At 43.7% G+C, this 12,891-nt stretch overlaps 1 protein-coding gene across 1 annotated transcript in view; it reads left to right on the top strand.

The window, feature by feature from the left end:
- The window catches only part of LOC144497956 (ciliary microtubule-associated protein 2-like), a 29,407-nt gene extending 17,084 nt beyond the window's left edge, over positions 1-12,323 (top strand). The window contains exons 4-10 of the mRNA XM_078219422.1: positions 1,924-2,046; positions 2,621-2,758; positions 4,973-5,113; positions 8,041-8,208; positions 8,338-8,460; positions 9,936-10,063; positions 12,197-12,323. Coding sequence (XP_078075548.1) covers positions 1,924-2,046; positions 2,621-2,758; positions 4,973-5,113; positions 8,041-8,208; positions 8,338-8,460; positions 9,936-10,063; positions 12,197-12,248 — 873 coding nt within the window. The 3' untranslated portion in view covers positions 12,249-12,323. The remainder of the gene's footprint in view (positions 1-1,923; positions 2,047-2,620; positions 2,759-4,972; positions 5,114-8,040; positions 8,209-8,337; positions 8,461-9,935; positions 10,064-12,196) is intronic.
- The last annotated feature ends 568 nt before the right edge of the window (positions 12,324-12,891 follow it).

Genomic DNA, 12,891 nt, shown 5'->3' with positions numbered 1-12,891 from the left:
AAATTTTAATCTGACTTTGAATAAGCTTTAAGCTGAATTTCTGTCTCCATAATAAACAGATCACATGGTCTTGTCTCCAGGGAGATTTATTAGGAGGTCACATGGGCTTGTCTACAAATTATGGAACTTTAATTTGCATTAAAGGATTCAGACAAAACATAACAGCCCAAGGCCAGCATTCATAACGACCTGCAGTGGTTTTGAGATAGACTTCCCATTTGTCTGCATGGGTAATTCTTGGCTGAGAAAGACCAGTGAGTCTAGGGTTGATATGGAGGCCAGAATTCTACCGCCCCACCAGCCATGGGAATCAGAGTGGGCGAGGGACGGACCATGGAATGGTCCATTGACTTTGGGTGGGATTTTACATTTTCAGGATGAGCCAAGCTGTAAAATCCCACCTGGAATCTTTTATGCTTGCTGAAAGATTTACAAGGAAAAAGGAAAATACAAATGTGGGTTGCTTGAAAGCAGCAAAATCTGCAGCAATTAATATATTCCAATGCTTTACAATTTTCATTCTTAGATGACCCATCACATTTTGTTAGTAATCTTCAAGATTGTTTTTAGTAAAGCAAAGTGAGAATAGCCAACATCCAGGAGCTAAATAAATAATTAGAATTAAAGAGGAATACCACATCTCCAGGAAGATCAGAATCTGGGAAGGTAGTGGGGGAAGGACTGCCAAGGTGTTTTGCCCCTCTGTCCCTACATTGCAAGTTCCCAATATTAGCCTTAACCAGAGACACCTAATGGTAGACAGATCCTTTGTGCCATCCGCCATCAGCAACCCTTCTCCTTCTTGCATGCTCCCCATCTCTTTCTGGAGGGCTACTTTTATCTGACCAGATATTGTAACCCAATTCTAATCGCTTAGAATGTGGAGTCTGAGTCTTCCAAAAAAATGAGAATGTTGTCCTTTGAGACTTCATAGAATTATAGAATCCCTACACTGCAGAGGGAGGCCATATGGCCCATCAAGTCTGCCCCAACTCTCCATCAGAGCATCTTACCTAGGCTTTAACCCCATGTATTTACCCGCTAATCTCCCTAAACTGCACACTTTTGGACTGCAGGAGAATACCCACGCCGACATAGGGAGAATGAGCAAACTTCACATGGACAGTCATCCAAGGCTGGAATCGAACCCGGATCCCTGGCGTTGTGAGGCAGCAATGCTAATCACTGTGCCAATGTGCTACTTGCTCCATCTATGCCTCCTAATAGTGCAATGTTTCCATATGAAATAAGCTTAAACAGCTTCAAAACCCATGTCCATAGTTTAATTTGACACTACTCAAAATGCCACAGCTTTTTCTGGATGAGGTGAAAGATTGTTCTTAGACCCCTTTGTTGAGTTTTCTGAGAATATTAAGTTCAGAACTGTTTTAGGAAAATAGGAAGAGACATGTGAAGATTTGCTATGCCTCTATTATTGATGCTACGTAACTAGTCAAGAATATCCAATGTCAAAGGAAACAACAACTTTATGCAGTATAAGAAAAGGGTGCTGATTGGTTGGCAAGTGGACTCTGATAGGTAGAGGCATTGCCATGGAGAATGCACCAGCTGATGATAACTGACAATTAACTGCCTAGCATTGCTTAAATTTTATATCAAGCAGCATGACTCTGGTCGAGGCACGGTCATGTGGAATAAGCTAACAAATGGCCATCATTTGGTTTAACTGAAACAGGCACAATGTGGTGTACCTGTTCTTTCTGTCTGCAAGGCCATGTGTATAAATATATGACTGAAACACACCACTAAACATTTTGGAAATCTGGGAATTTGGTTTGAATTCTGCTGCATGTGGCATTTATAGGATCATTTGGGTAGAGTCTGTGCAATTGCTTGATTTGCAAATAAAAGTTAGCAATCAAAATTGAGAAAAAATACAATTTTGTTTCTTTCTAACTACAGGAAACAAGTCTTGGCCCAGGTAAATATGAGATCCCAAGTTTTCTTGATCAATTAAAGAAGAAGAATTTTCAAAGCAGAGGTGTTTGTGACACCAATGAAGAACGATTTAAGAAGAAAAAAGATGTAAGGGTTTAAGTTGTTGCCTTTTGAAACATTTTCTGATGCACATTTTCATATTATTCAGACAAAAATGTAACAAATGAAAATAAATACACATTTTAAAGTGAATGGCATTAAGTGCAAAATGTCCTCTGTCCATTGTATGGGGACATCATGAAACCTTCCTCCAGGTCTATAAGATTTATACACGTGGTTTATAAAGGGTGTTTTTTCCTACAGGTCTATACTGCAAGGTAACTCTATTTATTGCATGACTGTTGGTGTCAGCAATTTTCAGTGCTATTCTACCATTCTGTACCACTAAAAAATTATTACTGAAGTCATAAAATAAATTGTTTGCGATTTAACAATAGTGTTAACCTGCTGGACTGAGACATTTTCCATGGATATGTTCATGGAAAACAGTTATGCTGTTTTGATCCCAAAATGTTCAAGCACGTTAATTCTTTTCACAGGAATATCACAGTAACTTCATTGCAGTGTTAATGTAAGCCTTACTTGTGACTAATAAATAAACTTTCTTATTAATTCAGAATATAAACAGTTGACATTTCATTTACTCTGTTCTTTTTTTCAGGTTAATAGCCCAGGTCCTGGTACATATGGGAAGGGCGGGATTCCAACTGCAGTGCTGGAGGAGAACGCTCAGAAGTCTTTTGGGACACAAGGATTGATGGATTCAAAAACAGCAAAGAACCAATCTCTTGACACTGTGGTAAGTATATCATTCCTTTTTTATCTCATAGTGCAGAAGGAGGCCATTTAGCCTATTGAGTCTGCACCAACTCTCCGGAAGAGCATCTTGCTCAGGCCCAACCCCTACAGTATTCCTGTAACCCTGCACATTTACTATGGCCAATCCACCTAACCTACACATCTTTGGACACTAAGGGCCCGATTTTACCATTGTGTTGCACCTATTTTTGGACGCGAAAACTTGGTAAAGTTGGGCATGAGGTGAGTAGCCCGAGCCGCACCGATTTCCCCCTTTACCAAAGCCCAAAAATGGCCGCAAAATGGGTGCATTTGCATGCATTTAAATTGATTTAATGGGCTGCATGCCCAAACTTACCGGCACTCCCCCCTTTACCATCGCGTCACCCTTCCAGAATCAGCGTGAAACAGACATGCTCCATAGAAGTCCGAATAGAGCGCTCCAGTTCGTGAGGAGGTAGGTGCCGAGCATCCGACGGCTCTCTGCTTGAGATCAGTGGAGAGAAAGGGGGCTCCGCTGCTACTCTGCCTGAGATCGGCGGGGGGGGGGGGGGGGGGGGGCTGCCACTCTGCCTGAGATTGGTGGGGGGCAGAAAAGAGGGGGTCCGCTGCCACTCTGCCTGAGATCAGTGAGGGGGAGGGCAGGGTCCGCTGCCACTCTGCCTGTGATCAGTGAGGGGGAGGGCAGGGTCCGCTGCCACTCTGCCTGAGATCAGTGAGGGGGAGGGCAGGGTCCGCTGCCACTCTGCCTGAGATCAGTGAGGGGGAGGGCAGGGTCCGCTGCCACTCTGCCTGAGATCAGTGAGGGGAAGGGCAGAGTCCGCTGCCACTCTGCCTGAGATCAGTGAGGGGGAGGGCAGGGTCCGCTGCCACTCTGCCTGAGATCAGTGAGGGGGAAGGGGGTGTCCACTGCCACTCTGCCTGAGATCGAGGGGGGGGGGGAGGGAAGGGGGTTCACTGCCAGTCTGCCTGAGATCGGTGGCGGGGGGGGGGGGGGGGGGAAGGGGGTCCGCTGCCACTTTGTCTGAGATCGGTGGGGGGGGAAGGGGAAAGGACCCACGATCGGTCTGGGTGGCGAAGGGGGTGGGGGGATCAGGGATCAGTAATGTTGTGGGGGTGGGGCAATGTCTCTGCGGGCCAGGGGGAGGCATTATCTGGCTTGGGAGGGATGTGGCAAGCGAGCAGTATTCTATAATTTGTTTTCTGCGCATGCACAGTTAGAGGTACTGATCGGAGCTGCAGGATTTCAGGCATGTTGAGCCCCGCTCACAGGCTTGTGCAGCGCAAGTTGGAATCGCTGGTATTTTCGCAGGCAGAGTTCCTTTGGGAGCGCCTCAAAACGGGTCTAAAAGTTGGATCTGAAACACTCCCAGTTTCAAGTCCGCCCAGCACTTAGGGCCCTATTTTACCATTTTGATTCTAAGAGACAATTTAGCATGGCCAATCCACCTAACCTGCACATCTTCAGACTGTGGGAAGAAACTGGAACACCCAGAGGAAACCCATGTTGACACGGAGAGAATGTGCAAAATCCACACAGACAGTCACCCCAGGCCAGAATCGAACCTGAGTCTCTGACTCTGTGAGGCAGCAATGATAACCACTGTGCTGCCCCATTCTGTTGCATTATTTTAAATAATCACAAAGTATTTGCAATGATGTGCTTGGTGCCTTTAATGTAAACATTTTCTCAAGCTATTTCACATAGTTTCACTATATAGTTGCCAAAAAATGCCACAACTAAATAAACATTTCACTATTACGTTCAGTTATAACGAACCCAGATTGCAGTTATCACAGTCTGGAAATAAGTATCATTTGCAAAAAATGTAGAAAAAGCACCCAAGTGACCAAGCCTCTTTGACTCCTCAGAGATCATTTTTGTCTTCACGTCTTGCACAGGAACCTGAGGGAGTGGATTATTCATCAGTTGCTGAACCAATTAAATTTTCATTACGTTCAGTTCAAAGGAAGTTAAAAGCAGTGTTCTACAATGAATGGGAGATCTGCTCCCATCGCGTTACCGTCCAAACAACCAAGCTGAAAAACATCTCTCCCTCAAATTCAATACTGTTCCTGAATTCAAACACTAACTGGGCCAATACTTCCACTGAAATCTAAAATCTTGGGTGGTAGAATGTTTAATGAGCACTTCTGCAGTAACTTTGCTGACAGTAATTTTCAGGTTACTCTCCTTTTATACCTCCTTTTCCAGGGCTGTGATTTGGCACCAAGTGCCTATGACCTTGGAAATAGCATAGATAACCTAATGACAAGAGTGGTCAGCAAACGTGGACCCTACGACCTCTTTACAGGTGAAAGGAGCGATCGGATAAAAACTGGACACCTTGCAACAGTATGTATATATAAAACAACTGGGTTTATCTCACATTCACTGTTTTATTTTTCTTGCCATTCTTTAGGTCAGCTGTTAGCCTGTAGATCAATGAAGATTGCCAGGAGTTTTGATCACTATACTGAGTGAAAATACTGAGGCCTAAATTCAATACCACCTGATAATGGGTTGGAAACGATCAAATACTCCGGACTCGTGTACCACAAGAGAGAGCCTGAAGGGCGGTCCTAAATTTGTCTTTGCTCCTTATTGGCAAATCCTCGGGCCAGTCCATAATTATGGCTACCGCAGCTCACCACACTGGCCTTTCGAATCTCACCTGTAGATAACTTCAGGGGTGTAGGAGGAGGCAAAATTGGAGGGGTGAGGGAATAGATGTGGAGCAGCAACAGCCTGAATTATGAATGTGAAGGTCGGAGAAACTCAATTTCAAGATTGAAATAAGACCTATTATTGCTGTTGCCTAAATGTCCATGATAAATTTAGCAGTGGCCCAAAACCTATGCAAATCGATTGTGGGACATTGCTCTATTAAATTAGCTATTATTGCTTCAATTTTATAGCTAAAGTGACAAAATTATTGAATTTATGCTCCATTGTTCCCTGACGAGCGTAGTGTGAATCCATTTATGCAACGGGATGAAAAGTGCCTATCTCTGTGAAAGTCTTAAAAGTGCTGCATTCAGGTTGTCTCAATCCATAGCCTAACACTGAATATCATTTTGCACTCGATTATATTAAATTGGTAGACTTGCTCAAGTCAGAAAAAAATCATGGGGAAAAATAAAACTCACTCTGGTAAAGTGCAGGTGGTGTGAAGACACATAGAATTTCATAGAAACCCTACAGTGCAGAAGGAGGCCATTCGGCCCATCGAGTCTGCACCGACCACAATCCCACCCAGGCCCTACCCCCACATATTTTACCCGCTACTCCCTCTAACCTACGCATCCCAGGACTCTAAGGGGCAATTTATTTTAACCTGGCCAATCCACCTAACCTGCACATCTTTGGACTGTGGGAGGAAACCGGAGCACCCGGAGGAAACCCACATTGCAACCAATTTTTCACCTACAGTGCAGACACTGTTGCCAGTGCAAAATGTGTTCCCAATAGGCAGCTGGCTAATTCCGGTGGGATAACGGCAGGAGATCTGGCCAAGTCAGGTGTACCCACTTGAAGGTAGCCTGCAGTGCGTTAAAGGATAGGATAAATGGTCAGTGATCCTGTGGGGCAACAGGCAGGATGTTTTGAACCACGCCGGTCCAAAGTTCTTGGATGCAGCGATGGAGGGTGAGTATACATTTGGGAGGAGGTTCTCTGCTCCTCTGATGGGTGACAGTGCCAAAGAAAATTAGTCAGCAGAAATGGAGAGAGGTCGCAGAGCATGTAAATACCATTAGCAATCTGCTGAGGACCTATCAGAAATGTAATATATTGACCTCTGGAAGATGTCCGTGTCCTCTCCTGTGCTTCTTTCCATGTCCTTAACGTAAGTGGTGAGACCATATATCAGTGTGGAGGCAATGGCCTCATGGTATTATCGCTAGACTACTAATCCAGAAACTCAGCTAATGTTCTGGGTTTGAATCCCACCACGGCAGATGGTGCAATTTGAATTCAATAAAAAATATCTGGAATTAGGAATCTACTGATGACCATGAATCCATTGTCAATTGTTGGAAAAACCCATCTGGTTCACTAATGCCCTTTGGGCTAGGAAATCTACTGTCTTTACCTGGTCTGGCCTACATATGACTCCAGACCCACAGTAATGTGGTTGACCCTCAATTGTCTTCCAAGGGCAACTAGGAATGGGCAATAAATGTTGGCCAGCCAGCGACACCCATGTTCCACGAATGAATAAAAATAAGTTGGACAGGCCCAAAGTTGCCCCTAGAGATAGCCACCCCTGGAGACACTAGAGGAACTCCAACAGGGGAACAAAGGCAGCATGAGAACCCCATCACCTGCAAATTCCCTTCCAAGTCACATTCTGTTACTGGGTCAAAGTTCTGGACCTCCCTTTCTAATGGGTGCACCAAGACTTTCTCGAGGGGAATTAAGAATGGAATGCGATCCCATGAAAGAATTTTTAAAAATTATATATCCAAAAAATTTTTTTTAACCCTAGACAGAATAATTCTGCTCTGTTATTGCTGATCACTATTTTCTTTTAACTTGGATACCTCTTCAGCATTCCTCAAATGACACAATGAATACATCAGTGTTTAATAAAGTCAAAATATGCTTTTGACTTTATTAAACAGTCTTTTTTAAGATTGATGCAATCCCAGGACACTAGTGGATGTTGGACTTCTTTTGTCTCCAAGTCACTCCCAAACACTTATATTTTCATTTATTCGTCCATGAGATGTGGGCATCGCTGGCTGGGCCAGCTTTTATTGCCCATCTCTAATTGCCCTTGAACTGAGTAAGTTAAACCATTTCAGAGGGGCAGTTAAGAGTCAACCACATTGCCATGGGCCTGGGGTCACAGGTAGGCCAGACCAGATAAGGGTGGCAGATTTCCATCCCTAAAGGATATTAGCGAACGAGATAGGTTTTTATCGACAATGGTTTCATGGTCATCAGTAGATTCTTAATTCCAGATTTTTATTGAATTCTAATGTCACCATCCGTCGTGGTGGGTTTCGAACCCAGGTCCCCAGAGCATTACCCTGGGTCTCGGGATTGCTAGTCTAGTGACAATACTACAGCGCCACTGCCAATGTACTTGTGAAAATAAACCATAATTTCTGTCACAATCTGCAAAATGCATTGACTCATTAATAATTTGCAGTCCTGTGTTTAAATAAGTATTAAGACGTTCATAAGTGTATGTACAGACAATAGAAGTTCTCAATTTCTGGAAAGATCTGGAATAAATGAGTGAAAAAAAATTGTGTTTGTCTTTTCTCTTTTAGAATCCACTGAACCTCTACCCTGGAATGTATAAATTCATGTCATTCACTGATGACCTCTTAAGTCCAGCAAAGAAAAGATATGGAAGGTTCAGCACGATGGAGCAGTACCCATTTCCCCCAGTGGAGAGAATATTCTACAGTGGGCTGAATATGTTTCGACCGCCAGTAGTTAGTCTCCAGGGCTGCTCCCTTTATTACAGTTCTCTCTGAAAAACAGTTGACATTCATTTCACTGTGTTTTGCTTTATGTGGCATTGATGCGCTGTCTTATAACCTTGTTCTCCTGCGGTTCAACAGGGTAAGTCTGCCTTTTACGATGTGAGAGAACTTCCCAGACTAGAAAACCGAAAGCCACCTCCTTTCTTGTCGTCCACAAGCCGGGGTGGCCGGGTACCTGTTAAGCTGCTCACCTTTAACCCTGTAAGTGTGAACAAGGCATTTATCTCCCACCACTCGCTCACTCACCCACCCATTCACACCAGTGAGGTCTGTCGAGCGTATTTTAATAATCCTTCCATAAGCAGATCTCATATACCCATTGGGTTGGAGGCTGATACCCTGTCATTTGTAGCCCCTACAGCAATCCAGTAACTTTTTTAAGAATGATGCAATCCCAGGACTAGTGGCTGCTGGACTTCTATTGTCTCCAAGTCACTCCCAAACACTTTTACTTTCATTTATTCGTCCATGGGATGTGGGCATCGCTGGCTGGGCCAGCTTTTATTACCCATCCCTAATTGCCCTTGAACTGAGTAAGTTAAACCATTTCAGAGGGGCGGTTAAGAGTCAACCACATTGCCATGGGCCTGGGGTCACAGGTAGGCCAGACCAGATAAGGGTGGCAGATTTCCATCCCTAAAGGACATTAGCGAACCAGATGGGTTTTTACCGACAATCGACAATGGTTTCATGGTCATCAATAGACTTTTAATTCCAGATTTTTATTGAATTCAAATGTCACCATCTACCGTGGTGTGTTTCGAACCCAGGTCCCCAGAGCATTACCCTGAGTCTAGTCTAGTGACAATACTACTGCGCCACTGCCAATGTACTTGTGCTAGCTAGGATTCCAAATTGGCTGACTAGATTTATTTGCAGAAATTAACCAATTAGACTCTACAAAGAACACAAATTCAATCAGGTTTATTTGGAATCACGAGCTTTCGGAGCGCTACTCCTTCACCTGATGAAGGAGCAGCGCTCCGAAAGCTCGTGATTCCAAATAAACCTGTTGGACTTTAACCTGGTGTTGTGAGACTTCTTATCATGCCCACCCCAGTCCAACACCAGCATTTCCACATCATAAATTCTACATAATGGCAGCAGTAAAAAGCCTGATTGCCAAAGCTATGTTCTGTCCCTAATGTGTATCAGTGAGTGAAGTGATAATCTCTATTCCCAAGATTTGTGACATGCTCCAGCATTCACTTTCAGTTCCATTTCACTCAGCACTATCCTCCTTCACCCCCTCTTCTCCACTCATCGTTTTAAATAATCGATTAGCCTTTGATCTGGATGTCAAGGGTATAATGTTTCCCCTGGCTGTTCTGTTTCACGTTTGAAAGAACTACAGAGGGTATTGTTCACATTAAACAAGGTACTGTCCAAAGTGGATTGGACACTACTCAATTGTGAGTTGTTATAGTGTCAAGAAATGTTAAAGGTCAGATTTATGATTAAAGAGAGGAAAACAGATTACAGACCCATTAAAAAATATGGAGGTACTATGCCTTTATTTTAAAGAGTATGAGATGTCAGAATAGGTGAGAGTTTCAACAAGAATGCATGAAACTTGAGCGAGCTGGGATTAGGGAAATAAACCTTCCCTTCGGGGGAAAAGCCGAATGAAGGGAAACTCTTTTTATGAACACGCCACTGATTTTGTTTTGTTGCAGAACAATGTTGCCGTAGGTCGCTATGACCCCACTAAATATAATCAAAAAGCAGTAAATGGCTGCAACTCATCATTTAAATCCAAGACACAACGTTACCTCAGCAATATGGAAAGGGACAAGTACATGCAGTAAGTTTATCTACATTGAATTGTCACTATTATAAATGATGCGCCCAGTTCGTGGTTTTGAATACTTCTGACCTCTAAATGAAGTTAAACTTCAACATAAATAAAAGCAAATTACTGCGGATGCTGGAATCTGAAACCAAAAGAGAAAATGCTGGAAAATCTCAGCAGGTCTGGCAGCATCTGTGAGGAGAGAAACGAGCTGATGTTTCGGGTCCAGACGACCCTTTGTCAAAGCTAAAAGGCATAGAAAATGGGAGATATTTATACTGTAGGGTGAGAGAATGAAAGATGAGTCATAGCCACGGAACCAAGGGGAAAGGCTGCTAATGGCAGTCCATAGAGAGAATAGAAAGTGTGGTCACTACCTTCCAGGAAATGCCATGATGTCACACCGTGTATACTTTCTGGATATTTTATGAAAACCCAGTCAAGGTCAGTATTTCCTCCTGTTTTTTTTTTGATGCACTAAATCGAGAAATAATTGCGCTTTGCAGTCCCAAATGGGCTTCTAAACCACTTGGGCTTTCTCAGTTTAGAATGAATTGACTGAAACTTCTCTCTATCTTCCAGCTTTTTTTCCATGTTACATGGGATCATGAGATCGCCATTGCACTGGTTGCTCATCCTTCTCCATCTCCATTCATAGCATTTTTGGATTTGGCAGGTGGATGCCCTTCTTACCACAGAAGTTCCCTGTTTATCTGGGCTAGAACCTGGCACCAATGTACACCGCTTTCCCCTGCACTGGGTTTTCTGTAGCCAGCAAGTCCTAGAGTAGGAACTGAGCCCAGAGCATTCTGGCTTAGAAAACATTAAGTATCTCTTTTTAATACTCTTTTATGAGATGTGGGCATCACATTAGGCCAGTATTTGTTGCCCATTCCAAATTGCCCTTGAAGGAGGTGGCGAAACACCTTCTTGAATCACGGCAGTCCGTGATGAAGCTACACCCACAATGCTGGTAAAAATTTCCTGGATTTTGAACCAGAGACAGTGAAGGCTCAGCAAAAACGTTCCAAGTCAGAATGGTGTGGCATCGAGGGAACTTGTAGGTGGTGAGCATGGGCTTTGGTGATGTTATTGCAGTGCATCTTGTAGATGGAACACAGTGCTGCCACTGTGCATCAGTGATGGAGGGAGTGGATGCTGAAGGGGGTGCCAATCAAGTGTGCAGCTTTGTCCTGGATGGCGTCAAGATTCTTGATCGTTGCTGGAGCTGCACTCATGCAAGTGGAGAGTATTCCATCACACTCCTGATTTGTGCCTTGTAAATGGTGGAGAGGCTTTTGGGAGTCAGGAGGTGAATTACTTGCTGCAGAGTTTCCAGCCTCTGACTTGCTCTTGCAACCACAGTATTGATATGGCTGGTCGAGTTCAGTTTCTGGTTAATGGTAACACCCAGGATATTGATAGAAGGAGATTCATCAATGATAATGCCATTGAAAGTCAAGGGAAGATGATTGGATTTCTTCTTGTTGGAGATGGCCATTGCCTGGCACTTGTGTGGCAAGAATGTTACTTGTCAGCCCAAGCCTGAATGTTGTCCAGGTCTTGCTGCATACGGACACTGACTGCTCCAGTATCTGGAGTGTCTCAAATGGTGCTGAACATTGTTCGCGCCACTTCTGATGTTATAACGTAGGGAAGGTCATTGATGAGGCAGCTGAAGATAGTTGGGCCAAGGACTATCCTGAGGAACACCTGCAGTGATGTCCTGGGAGTGAGATGACTAACCTCCAACAACCACAACCATCTTCCTTTGTGCTAGGTATGACTCCAACCAGTAGAGAGCTTTTCCCCCTGATTCGCATTGACTTCAGTTTTGCTGGGGCTCATTGATGTCACATTCAGTCAAGTGCTGCTGTGATGTCAAGGGCCGTCACTCTCCCCTCACCTCTTGAGTTCAGCTGTTTTGTCCATGTTGGGACTAAGTGTGTAATGAGGTCAGGAGCTGAGTGGCCCTGGTGGAACCCATACTGAGCGTCAGTGAGCAGGTTATTGCTGAGTAAGTGCCACTTGGTAGCATTGTTGATGACCCTTCCATCACTTTACTGATGACGTGAATCATAAGTTATTAATAATCTTGAACAACTGGAGAGTGTCTTTATTCTATAAGCATTCTTCTATTTTCAGGGAACGTCTGGGCTCTGGAAAAATCAGGTCAGATCAAGATGATACCAACTGAAAATGTACTTCTTAACTTGTGCCTTAACTTATTTGAATAAAAGTCTCAATTGATTTATCAAGAAACCCTTTCGCAATTTAGTGAACTCAAAACGATGGCGTGTTGCATTCAAAAGAAACTTGTTTCTCGGATTTTATAATCAAGTAAAGGCATCTCTACCTCAAGGAATAAATAAGATGAAGTTGACTGTTGTTCCTCACTATATTTGGCATAATTATATTGTTATAATTTTATTAAATTTGTTGTTTATGCTATTTTCTTCTGTACGATTGAGGCACAGGTCCTGCATCAGTGAATAAAGTGAGGCGTCTTCATGTGTGGGTCTAGGCAGTGTGTTGGTAGGCTATTTGATCCTCTAAGGAATCACCATTTCATCCTCACATACACAAAACACCTCAGTGGCACTCTTTCCACTGAAACTATGGATACAAGAGTTACTCCAAGATTTAAACATGTAATCCAGACTGCTTCTTCAGAGGGAACACTGCTGCTTTCAGATCAAATGTTAATCCCAGGCCTCGTCTGCCCTGATGCTGGATAAATAAAAGATCCCACAGAACCAAAGATGAAACAAGAGGTTCTTCCAGTTTCTTGGCCACTGTTAATTCCACAATCGACTCCCCTGCCCGCCTCCCCTGCCCGC

The sequence above is a fragment of the Mustelus asterias genome, chromosome 8 (assembly GCF_964213995.1).
Source record: "Mustelus asterias chromosome 8, sMusAst1.hap1.1, whole genome shotgun sequence".
In the NCBI taxonomy this organism is placed as follows: domain Eukaryota; kingdom Metazoa; phylum Chordata; class Chondrichthyes; order Carcharhiniformes; family Triakidae; genus Mustelus; species Mustelus asterias.
This window is presented reverse-complemented; position numbering and strand designations above follow the sequence as displayed.